Source organism: Antedon mediterranea, chromosome 2, assembly GCF_964355755.1.
Source record: "Antedon mediterranea chromosome 2, ecAntMedi1.1, whole genome shotgun sequence".
Taxonomy (NCBI): Eukaryota; Metazoa; Echinodermata; class Crinoidea; order Comatulida; family Antedonidae; genus Antedon; species Antedon mediterranea.
The window spans coordinates 20675223-20695605 of record NC_092671.1 but is presented as its reverse complement, the minus strand read 5'-3'; the positions used below and the strand labels follow the sequence as shown (position 1 = coordinate 20695605).

General features: G+C 34.0%; 1 protein-coding gene across 1 annotated transcript in view; it reads left to right on the top strand.

Annotated features, from left to right (window-relative positions):
• Window positions 1-20383, top strand: part of LOC140040714 (separin-like) — a 50782-nt gene that overhangs the window by 11338 nt on the left and 19061 nt on the right. The window contains exons 5-11 of the mRNA XM_072086849.1: window positions 2351-2491; window positions 3915-4080; window positions 5383-5652; window positions 9210-9434; window positions 12143-12449; window positions 17266-17422; window positions 17513-19605. Coding sequence (XP_071942950.1) covers window positions 2351-2491; window positions 3915-4080; window positions 5383-5652; window positions 9210-9434; window positions 12143-12449; window positions 17266-17422; window positions 17513-19605 — 3359 coding nt within the window. The remainder of the gene's footprint in view (window positions 1-2350; window positions 2492-3914; window positions 4081-5382; window positions 5653-9209; window positions 9435-12142; window positions 12450-17265; window positions 17423-17512; window positions 19606-20383) is intronic.

Here is a 20383-nt window from a genome sequence, read left to right as displayed (position 1 = left end):
AAAGACCGAAACTCGGCATATTTATGTTCGTTTAATTTAGCACGAGACTTTTTTCTAATACAAAAGGTGATGAAGTGGTCACTAAGACCATATTTGAGTATACCACTATGAGTAATTGTGTCCTTGTTGTTACACAATATGTGGTCTATCAATGTTGATGATGTTGACGTAATTCTGGATGGTTCTTTAATTAATTGGTCCATGCCATGATTATTCAGCAACTCTTCATACTGTTTTGTCAGGGGATTCTTTCGATCGAGAACGTTGATATTAAAATCACCTAATATAATGGTCTCTTTTTCATTGCCTCCAATTAGGGTGTTGAAATCCTCGATGAAGCAATGCTGATTCGGTGGTCGATAGACACACCCTATTAGAATGGGTTTAGACTTGGGTAAAATTATGTCAATCCATACCGATTCCAGATTGCTGATTGCTGTTACAGGCACTTCATTAAAAGCAAGGCTATCTTTTATATAAATTAAAGTTCCACCATGAGCATCTGATTTTCTGTCACATCTGACAGAGCTGTAACCATTCATTTTTATTTCGTCGTCTGTGATTGACGCATGTAGCCATGTCTCAGTGACACAAATAACGTCTGCCTTGGTATTGATTGCAATTAGTTTGAGCTCAGAAAGTTTGGGCAGAAGGGATCTAGCATTAAGATGAATCAAATGTAGCCCTTTGTTTTTGAAAACTGCAAGATCAACAATGTCATTAATATTTTCTGGTCTTGGTACGTTAATGTTGTCAGAGTCGATAATCTCCGTATCCATAATATATGGAGAAATTTGAAGGATTAGGCAGCGTGGGCATATCCAATTTAGAGAACAATTTTGCTTTAGATCAATTCGTCCGCATTTCAAATGACAGTCCTTAAGACAATCAGTACATTGAACATAGCGATGGTTTCTTGCCACAGGGCGTTCACAAACTGCACAAGGATTCTTGACAGGACCAGGATTTGTCTCTATGTCTCCTGCCGTAATTAATGTTCCATTAAATGTAGCGGTGTGATTGGTATAGTACATACAGGGAGCTCCATACCTATTTCGTAATTGGCTGGATTGGAAGTTGGCTAGGCCCACTTTGTTTACATCTGTGAGTGAGCCAAAACCCTGATAAGGGGCTTCTCGAAGGCTGCCAAAAGTTAGTAGCCACACCAAACCTAGGCCTAGCAAGATCATGTTTCCTTGGCTTTAAATTTGGTATTTTGTACACAACTATGGGAGAGCAGGTACAAGCTGGTTGACTTGCTCTGATGGACAGAGCTTTAGATAAGAAATAAGATTAAATGTTGACTTACAAATCGTGAAGAAGGACTAATCAAAACAAGTAAGCATTCGACCCACCACTAGGTGGGTTACTATTTTCAGGTGCCTAATTTAAGATTATTAATAGTATTACCCAATACTCTAATAGTAAAACTCCTAATAGTAACCCACCCTAAAAAAACAATCAAAGAATAATAACCCAAGGTTACAATTAGAAGTTTTACAGTAAATTGATTCTATAAGGCAAAAAAAAAAAATTTGTTTTCGGTATTCCCAACAATGTGTAGTTTGGTAGGAAAAATATTTGTTTTTGTTTTTCAGACCAACATGTGATACTGGCAAAAATTAAAAAAATGTACACAAATGATGCAAAAAGACCATATTTAAAAACACTTTTCATAGCATCTAGGCTCACGACTAGCTACTTTATAATTTTTGTTTCGTCAAAAGTTTGAAATATGTTTATTAAATAAACATATTGTAGACCTAGCTTTTTGAGGCATAAGGCTGCTAGGCCTAGCCAACCATTTTTTAAAGCCAAAAACAATCAAGAGTGTTTTTTTTATTTACGGTATAGTTAAAAAAATTACAATTTAATTTAAAAGTTATAAAGATATGTACAATTAAAAATTAATTAAATTTAAGCATTAATCCAAAATTCAATAAATTATCTATTTAAGGTTTGACTAATGTTGAGATTGGTGATCGTTTATACCTTTCCGTTCGAGCTAGTGGTACTTCCAGTTTATTGGAGTTGCCATTCCTTAGTTGTCTAACAGAATTATGTACAGGGGGGTGCATGCTACGGTATTTCTTTTGAGGAGATTAGTTTGCTACCAAAGCCAAAAACAAGTTTCTCATGTCTGTCATGGAGAGTTGGTATAAAAATAATTAAGTGCTAGGTCATAACAGATATATTCAGGCCCTAGAATGATTCTAAGAGCTCTTTTTCATTTCATCTTTTATTTGGAAAAAGCTTAGTGTCAACATTATTATAAATAAATGATAAATATATATATCTTTAAATAGTATTTGTTGTAAAGAAATTTAAGTTGTTGATTTTTTCCTCTCAGATATAACACTGTTGTTGAACAGTATGCTGTGGTATGTGATTTACTGGAGATCTACAATTGTGAGCAATTTGCATTGAAGCGAGCAGTAATGCTTATTCATCTTGCTAAGTTGCTCATATGTAGAGATTTTGACACAGATTTGTGAGTATATGCCAACCCAAAAATATATTACAACAATTAAACATTAATCAATTGAATTAAGATTGATTGAATGAGGGAATATTACTGCCCCATGCATACTATATTATGTTCTGAAGAAAATGCACACAATTTTACCTTAAAGATGCATTAATTTTTAACAACATTTTTGTTGAATATGCCATTTTTATGTAACATAATAGTTATCCACTTTGACCAAAAATTGGGTCGAAAAAAAATGTATATACCTGAAAGAACTGTAATTTAAAGCAAAAAATTGTCAAATTGGCTGCCAGCCAATGGATTTTTGGTTGAATTTAATAATTTATTTTGTCAATTTATAGGTGAAAATATTTTTTTTTTCTATGGAAGTGATTAACTTTATTAAAAATACAAAATAACATATTCAATGTCTGATTTAATTCATCTTCATTTTTCATGATTTTGGGGGACAATCATCTTTTAAAATTAAGCACATGTTGTGTGACTTAATACAGTGGAATCTCCCAAAACTAACTGCACTTGGCAACACCTAACACATTCTGTTTCCGAGGTAGAAGTATGTTTGACGTGTATGTATGCAGCCTAGTTCTAGCTAAACTAGTAGGCGGCCTAGCCTAGGCAGTACCTAAAATAAAAATGACTGTTCATGATTGTCCTACAGTATAGCTATTGATTACTGCTTCGTTTCCTCGCGTAACCTTTCGTAGCCTACGTGTGGGACATTGTTTTATGATCGCAACCCACAAAGTGTTCTTTTTTTATCACGCTCCCACGAAAGTTTTTTTTTAATCCCACGCGATACCACGAGAAGGTAGTGTTCTTGGATCGCGATACTACGAGAGGCTTTGTTTTGCTATGCCTCTGATGGAAGGGTGGAAAGTGGGTTATGTTTCAGTAATTTTTAGCTGTACTGTAGGTCACATTGTAAGGAATGGGAATATGGAATATATAAACTTTTCTCTTCAGTTATGCTAAAATTATTCATGTACAATTAAAAACATGTTAAGTCTCCCCCCCCCCCCCCATCCAAACCTGGGCTGGCCCTGGGAATTTCTTGCTGTTTAATTAAATTTGTGCCTCCATGAAATTATCAGTCAAAATGCAGCATGAAAATGTCATCACCAGCAGTATTTTGACGTGCTCGAATGTTTGTTAATAACAAAATTGGTCTTTTCAACCAGCCGATAGCATTTAAAGCATTAAATTTGCTGGTATGGATTGATAATGTAATTAATTTAAAATTGTTTATTCTAAAAGACCAATTTATAAACTAAGAAGCAAGTCCTTTCAATCGATTATGTAACCCAAACAATAGTGGTCACTTTCCATGTAAAGTTGATTCTATGTTTGTTCTACGTAAATTACCTTTCTGGGTGGTCAGTATTGAGAAATTCCTCAAAAAAATTGTTTTTATCTTGATTAGTTCATCTGAGGATTGTTTAAGGGAAGCAATATCATTATTGGAACAACTTCTCAATATAACCAGAATTAATCAGTCTGATGCTGCTAGGCAATCGGATAAGCTTGTTGAGTTATCGTTTGCATACTTTTGGCTATATGTGTGTGAAATGGAATCAACTGTAAGTCAGGTAAATTTTTGTAGTTAATAGTTTTGACCATGTTCAGTATAAATTTTGATCTGTCAAGTAATGGAAATATACACATACAATTTCCACAGGATTTGAGACACGATGCTTTATTTATTTTATTTCTTTGAGGGTATTGTTAGTTTTGTAGGCCTAGCTGGTAAACATCGGTAACGTACGAACATCGTACGCTAGAAATATACCTAGCCTGACGTTGTATAGTTGCTGCATTAATTGTCTTTCTATTTTTGCCAGACTCCGTTGATACAAATTGGGGAAAACCCGGTATTTTCGCTGAAATGTCTTCCATTTGTTTTGGCCTCACGGTCGATCGAAAAGTGGGTGAATTACAGAAGAAAAACAAAAGTATCAATCCGCGCTCAATGCATTTTGGGATTTATAGCGGGCCACTATAATTATTAGAATCGACTTATTTTTCACATTTTTAATCATTCAAAGACGAAAAAAGTTATCGCAATAGGACCAATAGTATTATTTTTACATTAGATATAGTTTGTGATCTTAAATTAGATCTAAAAAACGTAGGGAAAGGGTTAAAAATGAGGTACAAAAGCCGGCGAGCCGAAATCCGCGTGCTAAAAATATCTTTGGAAAACACCTACCCATTTTCAAAACACGATCGCACAGCGGCCATAATAGGTGGTGGAGTAATTTTTTTGAATGTAAATCGGTTCAGTTCTCGGTTTATTACTAAATTACCGTCGCCCAGGCAATTTGCATGGTATGCATTTATTAGCGCGTTAAATTATGATTGGATACCCCCGCAGTGAACTGTTCCATTTTCGGAACTAGTCTTCCGTGCACACGAGGCATGGCGAATGTCGCTTCTCATGGATGGAATATTTGCTTCGAAACGTCAATTTTACTGATTTATTAAATTATTTAATAAGTGGAGTATTTATCAAGCTACTATATAAAGCAAGTACGTTAGGAATAAATGTACCGAAGGAATTTAAGAAGCTTTACGGACCATACTTTTGAATGGATAATCCGATTTCAATCATTTAGATTGCAAAAGTTTTTTTTTCAGAAAAAGTACCATCATTAATTTAAATTTTTACATTGGGATACCTAATATCACTACACTATTCTAGGCTTAGCTAGGCATAAAAACGATTTGAAACTTCCAGCACCACCATGCGATCATGCCCATTACTTAAAATAAACACTTTATTAAAATGCCGACATGGATTTTACAGCACCGGAGATTATTGCCGACATACTTTCAGGGCTTATAAATACAAGGAATAAAATAATAATAATTGTTTATAGTATTATTTTCAGGTATATGAAACAATTAAACAAGATGAAATAACAAATAATAAGAGAGTTCAGCAAACCAGTAAATGTGAGGAAGAAAAGCTTTTGTACTCTGGTTCATTTATTGCACCTACAAGTAACTTAGGATTAGAGAACAATGTAATGGAACCACTAAACAAAGCGGTTGGTATCTGGAGACAATTGGTTGACAGTGACACTTTGGCTTGTCATTTTAAGCTAGAATTACAGCAATGTATGCAGATGGCAGCAGCAATCTACTTCTTGCAAAATCAGGTAAATATTTATTTCCTTAATAATGATACACACATAAATACACACACAGCTGTACATAATAAATATAAATGAATCTATATTCAGGTTGAAATTATCAGACTGTTAGGATGGAGTGCTCAATACCAAGGTAGAGCATAAATAAAATAACAGCAGAAAACTTGGTAACTTCATTGTTTTGATCACTACAAATTTGTTTCGTACGACCAGCATGCAGCTAAATGAATCTATTATGTATTGATTTTTTTTTATCTATCCATTTCTTTTATTATTTTTTACTTGACTATGTTACATTTAAAAAAAGCTACACTTATCTATATATAAATTTACGTAAGGGCAAAATTCGGTAAATCGCGCGTTATTTCTAGAATGTTTACTCGATGGTATATAAAGTTGGTTAGAATCTAGGTACTGATTTTAACCACCTGATGTAACCCTGTTTACTAATTAAATTGAGTTAGATAATTAGTTATTGACAATTAAAACGAATTTAGGTTCAACGATTTGCCCCAAATAGGGGTGTTTTTCGATCGTGGTATACACTGTCTAATGGATGTCCGTCTCGAAAAATACCCGCAGACAATAATACGAGGATGCTTCGCATTTTCCTATCTCCTCCTACGATAATTGTTTTTAATGGCTGGAAACCGGTTGAACAGCTCGAGTACAGCATCATAATGTTGAAGACGGGCCGATTTTCTTTAAAAACTAATATTTTGATAGATTTAATATACGTTTATACAAATGTATTGATTTGCGATGAATGGAATATTCCAATCTCTGTTCCACAAGTGTCTATTCCCTCAGGCGTCGTAAAGGCAAGTACTGTATACTCATAACAGAAATTCGATCCATTTTTTTTTCAATCTGTGCGGTAGAGGTTGGATATAATTTTTTTTTAAACGGATAATGAGCTAGCATTTTCAGTCGCCGTATATTATGTACAAATCTTTATTATTGCAGTTAAACCACCCACATCATCACCCTTCCCTCACTGGCATGAGTAGCGTTGTTAAGCCAGTAGAGGATAGGCCAACGGTGCATCACATGCCCTAAACGCAGAACAACTTTGGTGGGTAGGGTAGGAACCAACTTAAGTATGAATTGGCTCTAAGAAACAATTGAAAACCATTACGCCTACTATTTAAGTTGAGTTAGATAATTTAATATTTATTGACGATTAAATCGAATTTATGATTTTCCCCGAATAGAGGTGGTTTTCACAAATTGTTTTACATTATATAAACATACACGTCGTAGTGATGTATCGTTACATGTACTGTACTATTTCAATCGACTAGGACCGTGATAGTTTCAACAAAGTATTACATCGCAATGTTTTACTGTGTTTAGTGGTATATTATTTGTAAAACATGAAAACAATTAATATTTCGTTACTAAATGGACAAAGAATATATTTAAAAAGTTTTCCTCTTTGCACCCATCCTCTTCCCCATCCCCATCCCTCAGCCCTAATGTTACATACAAAACACAAATTAAGTTTGTTTAAATTTGACTTAAACAATTGGTCTCATTTTCTCAAGTTTCTCTTTCGGAAGTAATTCCCAGGGTGCTAATTTTAGTTGAGTACATAAATCACAGTGTCTATTTATTCGTTCCTGTAAACGACATGTATTATTGTCCTGCGGTACGTACATTTGAAATCGCCAGTTTTTTAACGCTGAAATTATTATGTATTCGAGAACCATCTGTGGGCATGACCTAGATGGTACGCGAGCGAAGCTAGTTGTTATCAATTATGCATATGCCATAATGGCTTTGATAATTATCGTAACATATTTCACTAAAAAATTAACAAGCTTCGACTTAGATTTGATTGGCTGAATCTTCGGTAACTGTTGTGAGTCGCTGATTGGCTGACGTGGCAATGTCCTTCCACTTCCGTATTTTGAACTACCTGTACAGCGACCGTTGCTGCATCAAATCCATTATGATATCTATATATAAATTTACGTAAGGGCAAAATTCGGTAAATCGCGCCTTACTTTTAGAATTTGTACTCGATGGTATATAAAGTTGGTTCGTACTTTCGGTATTGATTTTATCCACCTGATGTAACCCTGTTTACTAATTAAATTAATTTAGATAATTAGTTATTGACAATTAAAACGAATTTAGGTTCAACGATTTGCCCCAAATAGGGGTGTTTTCCGATCGTGGTATACACTGTCTAATGGATGTCCATCTTGAAAAATACCCGCCACAAAAATGCGAGGAGGCTTCGCATTTTCCTATCTCCTCCTACGATAATTGTTTTTAATGGCTGAAAATCGGTTGAACAGCTAGAGTACAGCATCATAATGTTGCTATAAAAAATACTATTTTGATAGATTTAATATACGTTTATACAAATCTATTGATTTGCGATGAATGGAACATCCCAATCTCTCAGTCTGCCAGAGTTTGGTTTAACACAAGTAGGTAAATTTATGAGCCCTTGGTTTAACACATGCGGTAGGTAAATATATGGGCCCTTTAAGAATAAACTTGCAATACTTTGACAATACTGTAAATACCTATTAACTATTGTTGGTCCTCATTTGAATCGAACATTCGGGCTAACATTTCTTTCTGTGAATGTTCGTACTGTTAGATTTAATATAAAAATATATACAAATAAACTTTATTACTGAAATTGTGGATAGGCTCTACTGTTAGATATATAAACACATTATTATATACAAATAAACTTTATACTGACAGATGTAATATAAAAATATATACAAATAAACTTTATTACTGAGATTGTGGTTAGGCTCTACTGTTAGATATATAATTACTGAGATTGTGGTTAGGCTCTACTGTTAGATATAAACACATTAATTACCAATAATATAAACGTCGTAGTGGTGTATCGTTACATGTACTTTAATATTTCAATCGATTATGACAGTGACAGTTTTAACAAAGTATTAAATCGCAAATATTTTACTGTATTTAGAGGTATATTATTTATAGGCCTATAAAACATGAACAAAATATTTTGTTACTGAGTGGATAAAGAATATATTTAAAAATTGTTCCTCTTTGTACCTATCCGCTTTCCCATCCCTCAACCCTAATGTTACATACAAAACACAAAGTGGGTTTCTTTAAATGAGTCCAAATCAAAAAATTGGGCTCATTTTGTGATAAGTTTCTCCTTCGGAAGTAATTCCCAGGGTGCTAATTTTAGTTGACTACATAAATCATCGTGTCTATTTATTCGTTTCTGTAAACGACAATGTATTGTAGTCCTGTGGTACGTACATTTAGTGAAATCGCCAGTTTTGTTACGCTGAAATTACTGTGTATTCGAGAACCATCTGTGGGCAGGACCGAGATGGTACGCGAGCGAAGCGAGCGTACCATCTAGTATGTTAAATTAATGGAAGAATAGGAGTTATTTTGAACATCTAATTTGAAAATGAAAGGCACAGTAGCTAATTCTAGAACATGTTAAAGCCGATTTCTAAAAAATATGATACAAGATTTGATAGATGTACCAAATATTAAGAGATCTAATGAAATTTGTTCTCCCTTTCTTTCTTTATTTATAGCCCTTACAGCGTGTAGTTACTTTACTATTAGCCAGTACAATTGGTTCAGAAGAGGAGAAGAGCCAACATAGGCTTGAAGTGTGCAGTATTCTATCTACACTTGGAAACTGTAAAACTAATTTCGAATTCCTTGAAATGTATGATGAAAATAAGGAATCTGGTGTCACAGTAGAATTAATATATTGTCTGTTAGCACAATGTAAGACATTCCTGTACTCGGGAAAGGTAGAGTTATATATTTTTTTTTTATGTTTAGTGATCTGGCAATCCTCTATACCTTGCAATTGCATGCACTTGTATGTTCTTGTCAAATGTTGGAAAAATATGTTATTTTATAAAATATTTAATAAAGAACCTAATAAAATCCAGTTTACTATAAATCAAGTTAGTTATTACAATCCATATACAGTCAACTTTCCCAATACCGGACTCTCCCAAAACCGGAATTCACGGAAAACCGGACTTTTTTGGATGGCCCAATTTGTCCCTATTCTAAATGTACTGTAATTTATTATGAAAACCGGAATACCCAATTCCGGAATCCGGACAAATTATGAAGTACAAAACACGAAAATTAGCGTCTGAAAACCGGACTGACAGTTAAAAAACTCCAAATATTTACGAAAACAACGTAACATCGTCGTCGCTGACTCGGATTCAATACATTCACAATGTACTTTTAACCATACCCTGACCGGACCATGCATGAAGTGCGCGACGTTTCGCGGTACGATCAAATAATGTTGCCATGGAGCGCTACACTGTGATTGACAGGTCAGTTCATTGTTAACCCACGAAGCGGCAATTGGTTTGTTGAGTATCGAACTGCGGTGAAGCGCTATGTCTTAATGTCTATTGTTTTTAGCAGAGAGTTGTTAACAACTCCCTGTTTTTTAGCATATGAATTGTTTTTTAATAAAGTTAAATTTACATTCCACTTTGTGTCTTTGTTTTGTTTAAATTATTGTTAAATTCACAATTGCAATAGGACTTTAAAAAGGAATGTTTCACTAAAAATGTGCATCATTATAAATTTGGAAATCATTATGGCAAAACGTAAACGGAATGAACTTGACTTAACTAGTGTTAATAAACTTTGAAATGTTACCAATTAATTATTGTGTCATTATTGCTTGGCTCGTTTATTGCTATCAAATTACGTCAAAATAAAGGAGCTTAAAAAACATGTGGTCTAAGTGTGGGTGTTTTTATTTGATTATGACACCTCTGCACATGCGCATCAATCAAAGCCCCGCTCTGCTATTTTTATCACCCATGCTGCTGCTAGCTCGCGATATAAACAATAAACGACCAAAATTATGTTCACCGTACGTACGTAGGCCTAGCCTAGGCCTTTTTGCCGCTAAAAACACATTGAGAAACAATAATTTACAAAAAAAAACAATGTTTTATTGGTACATTAAATAATGTAACTTTTAAAAAAGGTAAATTGAATTGGCTTAATATTAATAAAGTAGGCCTATCAGTATTATTTAATTAAAACTAGCTTGACACAATCATAGCCTAGGCCTTCCCTACGCTAGACCGTACCGGGCAGCATTCGGACCGGTGATTCAAAGCATTTTCAGTGACAACGTGATGACTTTAAAAGTATGTTTTCAGGAAACCGGACTTTCGAAAAACCAGAAAATATATGCGCCCAAGGGTGTCCGGTATTGGCAGAGTTGACTGTATAACTTATACTTAATTTCGATATGGGTATTTAAAATATGTGTCAAAAACTCCATCTCAGTCACTTGCCCTAATGTAATATTTGATGAGGGTTCCACAACTGAAGTCTGTGATCGCAAGATGTACTACAGTATTTGTTTTTTGCAAAACAATGATCACATCACAAAGGGATAATTCAGAATATTATTTACCTCCGCCAAGGAGGTATATGTAATCGATCGCGTTTGTTTGTCTGTCTGTTTGTTTGTTTGTTAGCAGGATTACTCAAAAAGTAATTACAGGATCTTTACCAAAATGAATATACATATAGATATGTGGTCAGTATATGTAATCGATCGCGTTTGTTTTTCTGTCTGTTTGTTTGTTAGCAGGATTACTCAAAAAGTAATTACAGGATCTTTACCAAAATGAATATACATATAGATATGTGGTCAAGGACCATTCCATTAAATTTTGGGACCATGGTTCCAATTCTGAACCACTTTTTAGTATACTTTTCAGACCTGCTAGTGTTAAAAGATAGGACAGAATTTTTCAAAAGCCGGCGAGCAGTCTTAAAGTAATAAGTCAACTGAAATTGCATTTTCTCGAGAACTACTTGTCCAAAAAACTTCATTTTGGTACAAGAGGCAAGAGTTATAATCGGTGATTTGTAATTTTATAACATAATTTGATTTAATTTGCACCTTTTTTGATGCGAGTAGTTTAAAAAACCTATTTCTTTTAAAATTCACTTGTTTGATTTTCGTGTTGCTGTTCTATTGTTTGTCAACTGAAGCTATTGTTAATTGAAAGGCTTGTTACAGAACCATTACACCAAACTTGCATACACATGCTTGTAGTGAAATTAGCCTAAATCACAAACAGCATTAAGACACACACAAATATATATATTTTTTCACAGAGAAATCTTATGTAGGAGAATTTTACAGTAGGCGGAGGTATGCACTCTCGGAGTGGCTTTCTAGTTTAGGCAGTTGTGGGTTTTAATCCAATTCCTGTCGTCATGTCTGTGCTTGCCAGGTATTCTGTGATGGTTCTTCTCAATTAAAAACACAGACACTCGACATAAAAAGACCAATCTTTATGGATTTTTTATTTCAAAATCTTATTTTTCTACAACAAGTACTAATCAAGAAAAATGGACACTTTTAATTGGCCTTTTACTATATTTGATAATTTGATCATGAAAGAATAGAATATAATTGATGATGCTTATTCAACAATTTTGTACTTTTTAGGTGAAAGATGCTGTAGATATACTTGTAAAAATCAAGAAAACTGAACTTTTAGAGCAACGCAACAGACAGGCATACATGATCAAAGCCTGTGTAATGGAATTATCAGCTGAGCTTCTGAATCTACCAACAGACATGACCGATGGTTGTGACCTGCACAAGGTGTGCCCTGATCTACCAACACCACTTGATCTCCTTCATGATTCACTGAAACTTAGAATGGGTGTTGCTAGGCTTGTTTTAGGCAATGACATGTGCAGCAGCTGTGAAAATAAACACAATGTCTTGTTAAATCCTGAAAATATAGGAGGTAAAACTTATTTGTTAATTTAAAATGTATTAATGTCTTTCGTATCTAGGACCAAAACAATTTTGCTTCCAAACAGTGTACAATATTATATTTGTGGAGTTATAGGCTGACACAATGCAAATTTCCCTCACACCTACAGATATATAAATAGTGACCTTTCGCCTTTAAATTTATCTCTTATGCCCGTATTCTTAAACCGGACTTTAGTCGTAGTTCGAAGAGGTAACAAAGGCTATACATTTTGCCAATGAGTATTTGAGGAGCAGACGAAATTTTGCGCATTGATATCACTTTCCATTTCTTACAACACGTTTTACGCATCAGGACTATATACATGAAAAATAATTTTAATCGTTAATTATTAGAACAATATCAGTATTAATTTAACAGTGAAGTATAAATAAAATCTTCAAAATATATTTAAGAACCATGGCGGTACGGTAACTTTTATATTTTCTAGGCCCCCAACAAAGTATGATCGCGACGAACCACGCACTTCATAGCGTGACAAGAAAGCGCTAGGCCCCCTAAACATTCCATTGCGTGGTGAATTACCGCATCTCCCATTGTCGCTATGGCGTGACGTAGCTGAAGTCGGACTTGCGTGAAGAAAATAATGTAATTTGTATACAGTTGTAAATAAAGATGATTTTCATTATTATAACTTATACCAATGTATATTTAATTAAGCTAATATAAATATAGATATTTCATTCTTCAATATCTGGCCAATATAACAACTCAATGACTGTTACGTTTTTTATAAACATCGTTTAAAAACCATTTAGTCGACCATTTAGCCTGCCCCCTCCAGGACTAAAAAAATCGATCAAAATCCATCTCGATTTAGTCGAGGTTGGCCTGATTTAGTCGGTGATTTAGTTGAAGTTCGGTTTATGAATTAAAATGACGTCATTTTTTTAGTTTTAGCTCGAACTACAACTAAAGTCCGGTTTAAGAATATGGGCGTGAGTGTACGTTGTACGTGAATTCTGTAACCCGATTGGTCAATATGTATGAGATATAATTCTGTATTACGCCCATTTACTCAGTCAAGTGGATCAGAAGGGGAATATATCCCATATTACCTGTTTGATGGTTCTATGCGCGCGTTGTTTATGTGCTAAGAGATAAAATCATTGCACCCTGCTTGTTCTTACGAAATACTGGAAATATCTACGTTTTGGTTCCATATTCCATGAGGCCGGCCTTATGGAATATGGAACCAAAACATAGTATATTTCCCGTATTCCGTGAACAAGCAGGGTGTAACTAATAATATTTTTTTTATTAAATGAATTGTAAAATACTACTTTTTAGCCTTTTAGCTGTCGTTGCATTTATATGTGATTTGCATATATACCAGAATTATAACAATGAATTACAGTGGTTTACTACAGCACATGATATTGGAGTAAATGTTCTTTTTGGTTGATCCAAGTGCAAAAAAAAACAAAAATAGGCTAGGCATCCTATCTAAAAAACAGCCCGAAGTGAAACAGATTGCAAACAGAGATTTTTCTATTTTAAATGGCACATTTGAATGATGAGGATATCAAAGTTTGAGCATCACACCTATGTCACTCATCCCGATTATATGCAAATTAGCTTAAATATGCAAATTAGGGTGAAATTACAAGGTTACCATATCTCAAAAACTACTAGTCCAAGAGAGTTGATATTTTTCACTGATTTATTCAAAATGTATATATTTATATTTGCTCTAATAAAACATTTTACGAAAAAATGACCGGAAGTACAACATTTTACCCTCGGCCCCATTTTTCAATGTTTGCATACACAATTATTGTCACTAAAATCCTCCAAAATTATGCAAATTAGTAGTACAAGTTTTAAAATAAAATATGCAAATAAGGGGGAAAAATTAAGTTGTCCTATATCTTGAAAATCACTAATGCTAGAGAGTTTATTGAATGTACATATTTCTATTTGCTCCAATAAAACATTTTACTAAAAAATGACCGAAGGTATAATATTTGACCCTCGACCCCATTTCTCAATATTGCATTATATAATAAAACTAAAATGTCTGTAGAGACTTTGTTCTGCCCTCAAATGACTTGGATACAGGTTTCCAATAGCCAACATAGGACTGTTTAGTAAATCTCAAAATCACACCTGTATCACTCGCCTCCCAAGTATGCAAATTATATATCACATGACTCGGATACAGGTTTCCTACGATTCCTTCTTTGTCACTCAACTCGAAGGTATGCAAATTAGTAGTACAAACTACAAGAAATATGTAAATATGGGGATGAAATTACATCTTCCTATATCTCGAAAACCATTAATAAGAGTTGATTTTTTCAAAGCTTTATTCTGAATGTACATATTTATATTCGCTCTAATAAAACATTTTACTCAAAAATTATCGGAAGTATGACATTTGACCCTCGACCCTATTTCTAAATATTTGCATATAATGCAACTAAAATGTCTGTACAGACTTTGTTTTGGCCTCAAATACATTTTCTATAGCCAGTATAGAACTGTTTAATAATTCTCAAAATCACAGTACCTTTGTCACTTCCCTCAAAAGTATGCAAATTAGTAGTACAACGGGTGAAAGTTGCCATATCTCATATTGGTCATTATCGTTTTTCGAGATATGGCAATTCACTGTAATTTGCATATTTCGTATAACTTATACTACTAATTTGCATACTTTCGAGGTGCATGACTTTTGGAATTACTAAACGGTCCTATACTGGCTATATAAAACCTGTATCCATGTCATTTGAGGCCAAAACATACATTTTAGTTACATTGCATTTAGTTGAGAAATAGGGTTGAGGATCAAATGTCATATTTCTGATAATTTTTTGGTAAAATGTTTTATTAGAGCAAATATAAATATGTACATTCTGAATAAGGCTTTGAAAAAATCAACTTTCCAGCATTAATGGTATTCGAGATATAGGAAAACTGTAATCTCACCCGCTTATTTGCATATTTCATGTAATTTGTACTACTAATTAGCATAATTTCGAGGTGCATGACAAAGGCATGATTTTGGGAATTACAAAGCGGTCCTACAGTATGTCAACTATAGGAAACCTGTATCCGAGTCATTTGAGTCCAAAACAAAGACATTTTAGTCGCATTATGTATGCAAACATTGATAAATGGGGTCAAGAATTTTTATTAGAGCACATATAAATGTATGCTTTTTGAATGAATCAATGAAAAAATCAACTCTCTCGGACTAGTAGTTTTTTGAGATATGGTAACCCTGTAAATTCACCCTAATATGCATATTTAAGCTACTGTAATTTGAATATCATCGGGATGAGTGACAGAGGTGTGATGCACAAATTTAGATCTCCTCATCATATGTGACCATTTAAAAAAGAAAAATCTCTGTTTGCCATTAGTCTAAAAGTAATTTCAGTATTATTGAGGGCCATGTGTTTTATTGCAAGTTGGCGTTGGTCTTTGTTTTCCTGGGTCTGAATGATGTCATCATAGATATATGAAAGTGTCCGCCATCAACCATGTTCATTGTGTCTGTTCCTTTTTTCAAAATTTGAGTGTCCCGGTTTTTTCAGTGGTTTAATTGAATAGATGATATTACAAGATATAAACTTAATACAATATACCACTGGCAATAAAATGTTTAGTTGTCAGAGACTGATCATTTAAAAACTAACGGTTACCCTTTGATCTGGCTGAGCTCAGCGTCCTGTTGTTAGATTGCCTTGTGCTTCTTGTTGCCACACCTACCGTATATTTCGGTGTATAAGTCGCACTTTTGACACGCAAATTTGAACTCTAAATTAAGGGTGCGTCTTATACACCGAACATAAATGCCTCACCACAGAGTGTACATATCGTCACCTCGTTGGCTAGGCCTGAGTAGGCTAGGCCTAGCTACAGGTGTACTAACGTAACGGCAACCTGCTTCTGCCTAGTTTTCAAGGCATTTTAGCGTGATGTTATACTGAATATGATAAAAAGATTTGTTTATTATGGAGCTGTTTTAGGCGCTCCGATAAAATTTCATTTGTAAACGTATAGGATTGGAATAGTATTTATTTATAGTTATACGCACGATCGCCGACCGCCGTACCCCCAGCGCAAGCCCTTCTTGGCGGCCACATGTTGTACGGTATTCGACTAGTATATTCTCCATGTGATTATAGCATGGACCTAGCGTACACACTTCTCGGATACATAGATACTAATCGAATACGATTGTCCGTGAAAACGTGCGCCCTCTCGAAATGATCGAGCGAGGCTAGCCCACACACGTGCGTGTTACACACACGGTCATGCACTCGATATTGCACGGGTGCGAAACTCATGAATAACAAGTTAGAAACAACTTGTTGAGGCTGGGCGTGGCCAAGCCTAGGTAAGAAAAAACCTACATAAAGGACGCCGTTGTAGATATAACAAATATTATTACAATAATATTGATTACAATTTAAAAAAAACATTGTTTTGATGAAATATAAGGTGCGTCTTATACATCGACGATATAAAAAATACCGATATTTTACTCTCAGTAGGGGGTGCGTCTTATACACAGGTGCGACTTATACACCGAAATATACGGTATTACTATTGGCCAACACATTTAATCTAATCTATAGATTAAATGAACATAGACTGTTTACAAATTAAAAATGTTCTTGTGCCTTGTCCTTTGTGAATATTGATTTATTAATACATTTTATTTTTATTAATCATTTTTTTAATTGAAAATTGTTCTCAAGGATTCATTCAAAAAGCTAACTGATCTGAAATAACATTTTAGTAAATTAACGTTTTAAAAATGTTTCTTCAACAGATAACTGTGGTATGACTAAATGGTCCATTATTGGATCAGTTCTTGATTCACTACTTTATATTGGTCGCCAGTATACAGAGCAAGGATGTGTTAGACAGGCACAGTGTTACCTTTCTGAAGGACTGACCTTGGCAGAAAAGTTCATGGTTCCAAGAAGGTATTGATTTTTGACTTTTTGTACAATTATTAAAAAACATTAAAAAAATAATTTATTAAAACAAAATTATTGTAATATTTACATTTATAGATGTTCTGAGTTTCACATGGATATTGCACGAGTTAAACTGGTTGCTGGTGAACTTGTTGAAGCAAAAGCGAATATTGAGAGATCGAAATATTTTCTAAACATGGATGAAAACAACTTTGTCTTAATTCAAGGAAGTACCAACAAAAGTTCATCAGTTTCAAATTCCTTCAGCTTTGATGTGTCAGATGATGAGGACAACTTCATACATAGTCGGAAATTGTCTCTGACCACTGAACATATGTCGGATAACATGTTCTGTATGGATTCTTCACCAAGTCTGAAAGTGTGCAAGTTAGGTGTACCAGACTATAGTAAACACCCTGACTGTTGCCATTGTTCAGCCTGTGTTGATATAATACTGCAGAGGTTGGACATGGAAATGTTGATACTACAAGCAGAAGTCTGCAATGTAGAAGGAGATCATGCAGAAGAGATAAACATGTTAAGAGCTGTAAACCAGTTTTTCAGTGATGTTATTGCCAGAGGCTCAATGGAATTTCAATCCATATGTACGTTGCAAGAAGTCACCCAAGACACTAGAAAGAAACACCTTAATGCATCCAAAACACCAGAAAGTATATATCAAGGACTAAATTCACCACTTCTTCATTTGTATGCAAACATGTCATCTTGTTTTATTAAACAAGAACGGTTTTCTTTAGCAATGGACTATTATGAGAAGGGTCTTGATCTATTTCAGACTAGTACTTTCTTTCTCAGCAAAGATCTAAATACATTATGCAAACTGCATTTTACAGGTGCATTATGCAATATCCATCAATGTGCAATTGAGTATGGCTGTGAATCAATGGACATTTTTAGTTGCTTCTGGAAAGGACAACATTCTAAACCAAAAGTTGGTAATAACACAGGTGATAAATTAGCAAAACGATTTGAGGAACTAAGCATTTGTTGCAACTCTTCAAACTTAAAATGTCAAGAAACTAAAGATTGCAAACCAAACTGGATCCACCTTGTCTCTACTGAAGTTCGACCAGAAATGGCAAGATATAGTAAGTCTTTAAAGTCTGATTCTGAAAAATCCTTAAATGAATGTGAACTGGGGATTATCCATGATATACTTGATGAACCAGAAAAATGTACAATGAAAGCTAAAAGGGGAAATGTAAATTACAGTGTTAAGAAAAGTAGAACAAAATCTAAAGTAAAACAAGAAACGAGGTCGAAAAAGATACAAAAAGATGTGTTCAGTTTTGATACAGATTCTGATGATGGAAATATAGAAGATTGTAGCATCACAAGTACATCTAAAAAAATTCGACAGCAAAAGAAAGAAAGAAAGTGTAACAAAGATGATGCCATATTTTGTGATGATAAAGACAATGATCATGATTTAAAACCTAACACAACAGAAACAAAAAAAGGAACTAGAGCTAAATCTTCAAAGAAATCAAAAGTAGCAATGGTACTTGCTAATCAATTTGAAGAGTATTCTAAGACAAGTTTATCTAACAAAACCAAACAGAAACTTTTAGATGACATTTTAGTGGAGAAGATTGAGGAAGAGGAACAACAAATAACAAAGAGAACACTGAGGGATCGCAGGAAAAAATCAACACAAGACGTAGGTAGTAAAGATGAAAAACCATGTAAGTTAACTCGAGGAAGACAAAAGAAGTCTAATGACCAAAAAAAGACAAGTGAAAAGAAGCAAAATGAGAAAGTTGAAGCAATATTGGAAACACAAATTGAGATTAAATCAAGAAAGCGAGGAGGGCGAAAACCAAAAACTGTTATGTCTGTGGAAACAATGAGAAATGGTAATTATTCTTTGAATGATGTTTTTGAGCTTAGTGCAATTTCAGAGCTATCAGAAGACTCATTGCAAACGCCACCATTCATTAATGATGACATACAGATCGTCAACACTCTAACTATTGATGAAATGAATATGCATGAGCACAGTGAGATTGAAATACTCAGGGTTGGAAGTGAATCAGATGATATTGATGACAGGAAAGAATATATTAGGAAGTCCAGATTGCCAGAAGATAAACACAAACTGAACAAGATACTTCAAGCTGACAAAAAATTGTTGGAAATTGATGATGTGATCAAAATACAGAATTCAGGTTTAGTACAGTAAATTTTAAGATGTATTGTCCCCCAAAAACATAAAAAATTAAGATTAATTCAATCAGACTTTGAATATGCTATTTTGTAGTTTTAATACAGTTAATCACTTCCGTAGAAAAAAACCGGAAAAAAATGATGTTTTCACTTAGCTGGCAGCCAATTTCACCATTTTTTGGCTTTAAATTCCAGTTCTTTCAGGTAAATACATTTTCTTTCGATCTAATTTTTGGTCAATGTGTATAACTATTATGTTACATTATAATGGCATATTCAACAAAAAATGTGTTACGAATTATTTTTTCAGGGGGACAATACATTTTAAATATTCCTTATATTTCTAAATCTCTACAGTTACAGATGTTTTCCTTCAATAAATAGTTAATATTAATACAAATAATGAAAGTTTATGAGTGGAATGGTACAAATAATTGTATGAGGTGAAAGATGAAATACAACATTGAATTAAGTTCATGTAATTTCATTCAGATGGCCTAGGCTAGGATATTTGTTTTTTCTAATGAAGTTATTTACCAATAAAATGTAATAGTTAATTATATCTCAACCGTAGGTTATAATAGTAAATAACAATTGTTTACCTGACGTTTCGCCTACTATCAGTTGGCTTTCTCAAAGTGTAGTGACACGTTATGTCACCATTGACCTCTAGATGATGGGGTCAACACATTGGTCTACACTTGACTGAGTTTGTACCCACCCTCATCTCTATTTAAATTGGGGTTCTTCCTGATCCAGATGGATTCCTTAACACAGCAT